Source organism: Cibotium barometz, chromosome 65, assembly GCF_041138505.1.
Source record: "Cibotium barometz isolate CiBa-2024 chromosome 65, ASM4113850v1, whole genome shotgun sequence".
NCBI classification, from domain to species: domain Eukaryota; kingdom Viridiplantae; phylum Streptophyta; class Polypodiopsida; order Cyatheales; family Cibotiaceae; genus Cibotium; species Cibotium barometz.
The window spans coordinates 6105759-6115053 of NC_141110.1; the positions used below are offsets into that span (position 1 = coordinate 6105759).

The 9295-nt window shown below is 39.2% G+C and overlaps 1 protein-coding gene across 1 annotated transcript; it reads right to left on the reverse strand.

Moving 5' to 3' along the window:
• Window positions 1–7671: 7671 nt before the first annotated feature.
• LOC147602869 (uncharacterized) lies at window positions 7672–8825 on the reverse strand. Its single transcript, XM_086797222.1, has 6 exons — window positions 8768–8825; window positions 8528–8663; window positions 8371–8442; window positions 8139–8291; window positions 7952–8037; window positions 7672–7736 (listed from the first exon to the last, which is right to left on the reverse strand). Exons 1-6 carry the CDS (start codon window positions 8823–8825, stop codon window positions 7672–7674), a joined length of 570 nt encoding a protein of 189 aa, XP_086653348.1.
• Window positions 8826–9295: the final 470 nt, after the last annotated feature.

Genomic DNA, 9295 nt, shown 5'->3' on the forward strand with positions numbered 1-9295 from the left:
TCTCTTGTGTTGTTTCTTGCTCGATATCCCTTGTGTCATGTAGGGTGTCTATCATGTCATCCATGTCTTGCTCCAAATACGTCAGAGAGTCCACCATAGTTTCTTCTTCACCATGAGGTTGATTAGTACTTGCTTGTGTTGCTATCCATCTAGTACTCTGCTCGGATTGAAGATCCAAGTAATTGATCTATTGCTCATTTTGAGGACACACATTCACAACACCAAGTAATGCATTTAGATGCGCAACTAGAAATATACCGTTTTTCTTTACATGGTCGTTTTGCAAACTTGGTACTTGCACCGATTGCAAGGGCACAAGCATTTCTCCTCTACGTTCAAGTGTCCCCCCATGTTTGTAGTTCACACCGCCAAAGTGATCGTGTAAAGAATAGAACGTGAACCAAAATTAGAACTCTAAAAGTGGAGACCCGTGTCTTATGATGTAAGAAAACTTAAAGGTCCATAAAAGACGAAAATAATAATAAGAAAAAGCACCGCATTAAGAAAAAGCATCGCGTTATGACGCAACTTGCACGGCAAGTTTTGTATCTAATTATAGCTTGTACAGCAAGCATCCGTTTGAAGCTTTCATGGAAAGCTTTGACGATCAAATCCTACTTACAACTCAGGGGACAACTACGTGTTTGCTCTCACAAAGAACCTGTTTTACTGTTTTAGATGTAGTTTTCCTGAACTGTCCTAACTTTTGACTCATCAGAACTCCGATTTGACAAATCGTTTTGATAGGATTCACCAGCACTCTGCCATCTATGCACTAGCATGGTTATGGATGTGGCTATAATGTGCTAATGTTGAGAATGAAGAAAACTAATGTCAAGAATCACCAACCGGTGTAATGCACTAATTAAAGGGTGTGTTTACTAGCCCAAAGAAGAAGGATACTAACTATCAATTGAATGGTCTTAAATCAGATGATTGCTACACAAAACTGTTACCAAAGATCAATCTTGTAAGACATGAAATCATAATCCTAAATTGAACAAGAAGATGTAGATGCTTCCCTTATGATTAGAATCGCTCTGATACCATGTTGAGATGTTGAGAGAGGGAGAGAGAGACGAGACAAGAGACACCACATACGTTCCACAAGAATGAATCATATTAGTCACAAGTCACATATATATAGGCAAGACCTAGAGTGAGTTAGGGCTAGCTATATATAGCTCCAACACTACAACCGGACCTTTAATTTTCTTGAAGAGAATAATCAAAAGACTCATAAAAATTATATCAAATATCAAAACAACTACTTGAATTAAATTAAAAAAATTAAAGCATATAACAAAACATAGAGTAAGAGAAAGAAATACATCACCATCAACACAAGGCAACACAAGACTGGGTGCAATCTTTCCCCCTCAATGTGAGTGGCTTCTTCTCGCGTGAGTATTTTTTGATATATTCCCAAAAGTAGGCTTTCAGCCAAAAATAAAGTATACATCCATATTTGGACTTTGCCATTTAATTAGCCTTTGTCCTCAAACCTTCTAAGTTTGCACAATTCTTCTAATACAATAATCTAACTTGTGCACATTTACACATTACAAAATAAATCAACTAATGCTCGTACGCACAGTGTACAATAAATTGACGCGTGCACACACACACATCACACTGATGTCAAAATAATATCAAACGCCATAGTACAGCCACAAAATATTACGAACATAATAATGAGATCTATCCACACGCCACGACTCAATCCACCATCCGTGCGATACCTAAATCGGTACCCTCGCACTGTGCAACACCTAGATCGGTACCCTTGCACACCTCATCACCTAAACTCATAAACATAAACCACGTCAGTAGTAACAATCAATTGACATCACATTAATCAATCCTAACGTGTTCATGAGAAATAGGCATCATCATAAAAAATATATAAATTTAAATGACCATGATTATTATTCGTCAAATAACATGGGTCATAATAAACACGCATATATCATCTATGTGGATAATTAGATGTGATAATGATTAATAAAAGTAGAGTATTATTCTTTAGTTCATGAGATAACACTAATATGATCATTAAAAAAGGATTAAGTAAGATCATTACCACCAAGGATTAAAAAATGCTTATGTAGAAAATCTACAGTAGAACCTCCGTCTAAAAATCAACTTGACATTGGAGATCGGCTACACCATTTGTCAAGCCATTTTAGGGAAAGATAGAGCACCTTGGGGCACACTTTTATTACATAGGTATTGACCCAATTTATTTTGTGGAGAGAACAGAGCGCTGCAACAATCGCCTATTCATAAACCGTAACAATTTGGGGAAAATGGCCATGCTGGGTCGAACATCAGCAAAATCAAATAATTGAAGTGATTATGGCAACCTACACCTTGAGTAAAGGAAGATTCCTTGTGAAGAAATTGTGCCACAATATTGCATGTAGAAGGCGGTGGAAGCCTTTTAATGCAGGTAGCTGCTGTTTTGGAAAAGCCTTTTTTGGCTCCAACAATGGTGGGTGATTAAGAACTCGATAAATATGCTAAGTAACTAATAAATTAACTTAATGAGGGCCTTGGGAACATAATTTCCTCAAATACTATGAAAGAAATCAAGGTGGGAAGAAATTTGAGCCATTCATAATATAAAAAATAACTGCATTGCTTCATTACCAATGTGAGTGCTACATGGGCTTTTATAGCCTTTCGATCTTGTAACGTACTCTTTTTGGGTCCATTTGATTTGGTGATTTTTAGCATCTATATTTAATGTTGAAAAGTAGGAAATACATAGAGGACATAAAAGAGTAAGGTTGCTCACAAATTTAGTAATTTAGATATGTTGATTTTGGGACTTTTTATGCATGTTTTGTGGTGTTATTTATATGCGATTTCTATTCTATACTTAACCGTGTTAGATAATGTATAAGAGGGTCATACTGAGTGGTTTAGCCTAAAGGAAAATCATATGGGGGTCTACATAATAAAAATAAATGCAACGAGTGCCCGAAACGAGACCCGAACACCAAATTGACCCTTATATTTTAGTAACGGCCTCGCATGTGGGTGTACATAACTTTATTTGTCAGAGAGTCAAATTAAAGAAAGCTAGTTCATCATAGGACGAATAAAGTCCATGTTCATATAATTGGGAGATTCCGCATGGGGTGGCCGGTATTCACAAAACGTATCTTCTCTAATTTGGTTCGAATGCATGTTTTTAGAAGAGATTTTCTATCTTTGATAATTTTGTGCATGATAATCTACTAATTCTTGTGAGCTGTTTTTTTTTGGCTTCTTTGAGAGCCTTGAGGATTTTCTGTGCAGGATAGAGAGAGAGAGAGAGATTTTGAGAGCATTCAAAATTTCCAAAGTTGTGTTTTCAAAATCCCTGTTGAGCATTGTCAGAATCTTCTAGGTGTTGTGCATGTGGTTACACAATTTCCTAGATGTTTTCTTAACAAGATCTTAAGTATACATGGTTGCAGGATAGATGCTATGGATTTTATGTTTGGATCTACCTCATGTTACAGTGATTTGTATTGTTCCTGGCTATGGTGTTTAGTACCTTTCGTGTTATGTTTGGTGGATGGGTCTTGTTGGAATAGTGGATGCCTATGTTGATGCTTTGGATGTAGTTTTATTACATGATGCCAGTGATTTTGACAATATGGGGGGTGTTCTTTGGTTTCTAATAGATGTACATGAAAACAAGGGGGATGGCTTGTCTATAAGCCTATGTGGTGGAACAAGTAGTAGGGTGATGTTAGATGATTTGGATTTCTTTATGGTTCTAGATGGTCTTCTACAGGGCTATGACTTATTTCCAATTTATTATGAAATGCTTGAGCCTTGCGATGCTTTCACAAGAGAACCTATTACCTACTTTGATGTGGACATGCTTGATGATAATGTAAAGGCATTCTTGAATGCAGAAAGGGATGCAGTTTTTGATTGTGAGAAGGAGTTGCATTTGATGCCTAGGATGACATACTTAGATAAGGATCTTGAGAAGCACAAGGGAGGCAACACATTTACTTGAATGGTGGTGGCATGGCTTATTTATATATTTTATGCTTTATGTTGAAAACCTATTTTATTGTTCTAGGAGCTATAATGGTGCATGTGGGACAATATAGCAAATGGTTTAATCCTGGAGGTTCAACAGAAATGTGTGGTGCTATCAGTATGAGTTGGATTCTTTGATTTTTGCTTTAGCCTTATGATTAAGGAAGATTTCATGGATATCTATGGATCCTCTTATCCTACTATTTAGGTAAGTTTTGGAGATTGGTCTTTGATCCAGGTGGTGCACATTGTCCTCTATTGATTATGCTATGTCTCTTTGATGTAGGAGAACAAGTTTTCAATTGAGAGGTGGATGTCACAACATTTTATGTTTGATACAGGTGAGACATTGATGCCATTTGCTGATTGGTTTTTTGTGGTTGTGACTGCTCAATGGCATTAAGCATTTGTGTACGGCATAAGGCATCAAAGCCTTGCTTTTAGGGGGATGGTTGATAAGAATATCCAAGTTTTTTCCCCGGTTGAACCTTTCTCCTCATGATCCAAACCCCAGAGCTCCTCACAATTGAGTACATGTGCCTGTTTTTTGAGATTTCTTGTGAGCCCTATATGCAAAGCAACAAATGAAAGATTTCTTTGATCATGCTTGGCCTAGCCAATGGAGCAAGAGAGGTTACTAATTTTAAGCAGATTTAATGTTCTAATCTCTTTTTTTTAAAAATTTTTTGCTTGTTTTTTCAACCCCTTTCCCCCCGGTGAGCTTGTGGTTTTCCTCTCTCTCTCTCTCTCTCTCTCAGTGTGCTGCATCTCTGCACTCTCCTATGTTTCCATCTTTCTTGCTTTCATGTTTTCATATTTTTGTATGTTGTTTTTTGTTCTATTTTTTTTTAGGGTTTTTTTGCAGGTTGTATATCACTACTATGTATCCGTAATCTCTCAGAGGTAAGCCCCTTTTTTCTCTCCTTAATCTCTTCATATTATTTTTATTTTGTGCTTTTAAAATGAAGTTAATTAGTGTGTTGATTAGTCCTAATCATAACTTGCATATCCACCATATCCATGCACATATGTAGCTAGAGGACCATACATATAGCCCGCAAATCACCTCTGGCATTACCCCCCAGCTAGCTGTCCCACCTACTCCATGTGTCACGAGCCCTGACCAATTTCAAGCTTTTATTACACAAGCAATCCCCGAGCAAGCAGCCTGGCTAGAGCCTATTTTTGCCATGGCGAGCCCGGTGTAGGTCCATCATCAACCACCAGCACGGTCACACCTACACCCAGCCATAGATGCATTTACCCTACCATGAGAGCGTCCACACATACAGAGTGTGGTCAACACCCCCATCTCATCACGTCAATCTAGTAGATGTTTTTGTAGTAGCCCTCTCCCTAATGTAGATCAACATCTTTACACGGTGAAGGAAGGGAAGGAAGTACTTGATGATGTGTCAGGAGATGCGTAGTCATGTCAGGGAACTATGCAAAATAGTATTTGCCCAAAACACTTTAACCAAATTCTTCCACCTTCCATCAGAGAAGAAAACAAGGATTTGCATTCAACTCACAAGAGCGAGTTCAAGATTGCCCCAAGTAACAAGGAAGTGCCTAACAAGTGGATCTACGATCTCATGAGAGATTGTATGAAACACAGGAGGTCCAATGTCACCCAAGTGATGAAAACAAGGGGAGAAAAGCCTTGTTTTATTGACCAAGAGACATGGGATGAGGAGGTGAGGAAGCATGCCAAAAATCCTCAACGATACTCACATCGGGAGGGAGCAGTGGCAAAGCGACTAGAGCGCATGCGGATCTCGCACCTGAGGAGTGGTGGATGGGATTCATTTTATGAGTACATTGTCAATATCCATGCTTTCTGTAGCTTCTCATTTGTATGCCAACTAGTGTATAGTAGATTATTTTTATTTATGTTTTGTTTTCATGTAGGAGAGGGTGGTTGAATGCCAGGCTATTGAGTTAGAGGAGCGTGATGCATTCAAGCATGGCACTTATGCCTTGCTTGAGCGCATTGAGCATGACAGTGAAAATATTGATTGGAACACTATGGTCTCATTAAGTACGTCGTACCAGATGCCAATTTCAGGTTTTTGATAAGTTTATATATTCTAATTCGTGGGTATTACATTGTTTTTGCCGAGAGCAATACCTGAGCCTCCTCGTTGACGGGAGCTCACAGATTGGACACCTTTTAGCTGGTGTAGTTTTAGAATAGTATAGATCTTTTTGGTTTTGGAATTGTGCAAATCGTTTTTGCACCCCTTTTCGGGATGTATAGGTCACTCGCATATGTGGCGATTTTTTGATATATATCCATTTATCATATAAGTATACATATCAAATAGTTGGTATCAATGTCTCATTGTTGTTTGATACATTGTTGTTTGATACCAAGTAATGCATTTAGATACTCGGCTTGATTTTTTACATCTTTGCTTGTGGTGATAACTTAAGTGGTCAAATTTCAGTTGAATCCAACATTTTCTTCAAATCTTTAGCAAAAGGTGTATTTGGTGTATCCAGGTATAGAATATACTTATATGAACCATTATATATATATATATATAATTCACTTGCGTATGTCGGTAAAATCCTCGATATCAATGTCGATAATTGTCTACGTGTGTTGGTAAAAGCATCCGTAAATGTCTACATCCATCAGTATCTGTGTGGGTATAAGGGTCGGTAGTAAAAGCGTGGAAATACTTTGTTTTTGGGATGGAGGTAGGTACAATATTGATTTCAACAGGCATACCGTCGTTCGTAGTATAGATGACGGTTTCGACATGGATACCGAGTTTTATAAAGACTTATATTCCTATGTTTTGTTAGCGACGTTTTTTTGTACGCGAGCATAGATGCTCGTGGGTTTTAAAGTGCAATTGTTTCATGTCGAATAAATGTTGGTATTTTATTGTCCTATAGTACTGGATAAGGAAAGGTAGAGGAAGAAGTATGAGTGAGGAAGGAAGAGAGAGAGAAAGTGTGTGTGTGTCTCTGTGTGGAGCTTGGAGTAGAGGGAGGAAGTTTTGACCTGCTCTTCTGCTACAACAAAACAAAGATGAACAAAAGGCGAGGGAGTTAGGGGTATGCCGGGGACACAGGCCAAGTGCCCAATTTAGATATTTTTAATGGTGGTAAGTGCTGATACGAGTGTTGGTTACTAGTGAAATTACAAGCGATCATGAAAATGCCGGTGGATCGATGGTACATATTGTTGGTACACTATCATTCCCTTAAAGTGATTTCCACATAGATTGTCCATCCAAGTTTCACGTTTGTGAGAGAGATTTGGAGTGATGCTTAGTCTTTCCTTTTCTTTTAGTAAAACAAAGCTTATGGGTGGTCAGAAGGGTTTGGCTTTGTTTAAGGGTGCATATTGTTTCTTTTTCTTGTACTATCTCTTCATATATTCATCCTTTATGCTTTTTTAAGAATTTTCAAATTTGGTGATGAGAACTAGACTTCAAAGAAAGTTTGTGCATGTGATACCGGATCGCTAACAGATCAAGGGTGATGATTATCAGCATTGTCATAGTTCAATGTATTACAACAAACAGTTTCTCTGTTTTGTTGGCATACATTCAGGTTTGTACAATTTCTTGGACAACATGCGTTCAGCTTGAGGCAAGACAATTCATGTCACTGCTTAGCAAGGTTTGTTGATAGTTGGGCCACCGCACAGATCCGCATTTCCAGGATAAAAACTGCAGCCAAAGTCATAGTTGTAAGTAGGATATAAATAATATGTGTGTGTGAGAGAGAGAGAGAGAGAGAGAGGCTCAGAGATTTGTAACCTGTCGAGGTTATAACGGCTGAAGGTTGTGGGCAAAAAACCGCTGAAGTCATTGCCGGAGACGTTGCTGGTCAGGCATAACGAGCACATATGTAACACATGGCTTAATCAAAGAAACATGCACACCTTGGAGAAAGTAGGATAAATTGACAAGGTCGATTATGCCTATGGTTGCAGCAATGGTTCCGTTAAGGCGGTTGTTGTGGAGGCGCCTGTGCAATGCGAAACCCCCATACAGAGTCACATCGACGAGTGAAAACATACAGAGGCTCATGAGTGGGAGCATAGAAATGTAACCAGGAGGAGGTCTTACAGGAACTTGAGGTTGTGGGGTTGTTCAAAGTGGTCGAACTCCTGTGGAATGGGTCCCGTGAACTGGTTGTCGTAGAGATCTAAGGATCTCAGCGAGTGCAAGTTGCCAAGATCAGAAGGGAGAGGCCCGCTCAGCTTGTTTTTGTACAGGTGACTGCAGTGCAGTCCTCGATGTCAAGGAATTGGAGCAGAATGAGCATCATCCAGTAAATGAAGAATTAAAATCTACATACAGATCTTGCAATGCGTCCAGGGTCCCCAACTCCGGTGCCAACGTGCCCGAGATCCCCTCGTCGCCCAGATCTCTGCAAGTTAACAGAACAAATTATCTCAAATCAGACGACTCTCTACCTCCGAATTGCAACCACAGGGCGCGGGTGTCAAACGCACAGCCTAATCACGCGATTGTTGTCGTCGCAGGTCACGTGGAACCACGTGCACGGATCCACTAGGGTCGGGTCCCAGCTCGCCAGAACGTTGTCGGGATCATCTGTGATGCGAGCCTTGAACGCCGTCAGCGCGTCCACTGCACCATGCAAAATAACTACATTACATAACGGCAACGGCAATAGCTTATTATATGACAGCTTGCAGGTTTAGATGACTAGCCCTACTATCACTGGAACTCGCCGAAGGGAGAACACTCGCAGACGAGAGCAGCAACTATAAAAGAACGGCGCAGGCGCATTTGGAAGTGGACGATTCTGCATTCGTAGCCATCTTCAGTTCTGTAGTGAAGAGGAAGAGAGTTATCCCCTTAGATTCGCATCAAGATGTTTTATATGCGGAGTCGGCGGACGACTCCAAGTCGGATTATTAGAGTTTTTGATGGGTCTTTGAGTTTTTTATTTTTTGTTTTTGTGCTTATGCAATAAAAGGAAAAAATAGATAAATTTATAGATAGCTTAGTAAGTATATTGTATTATGAAATTAATGAACCCAGCATGGAGATAATTTATTAATTGTGAGATTAAGACTTTGTCAAGACCTCACTTAGAACTTGATTCTGAGGTGTGGATGGAAGAGAACAATGATGTACATATTATGTACCATTGTCACATAGAAACTGGTATCCCTACATGTGGAAAGCACATGCCACCATGGACAACACCCACAAAAAGTAGCAATCAAAATTATGACGACTACAAAGCACATAGA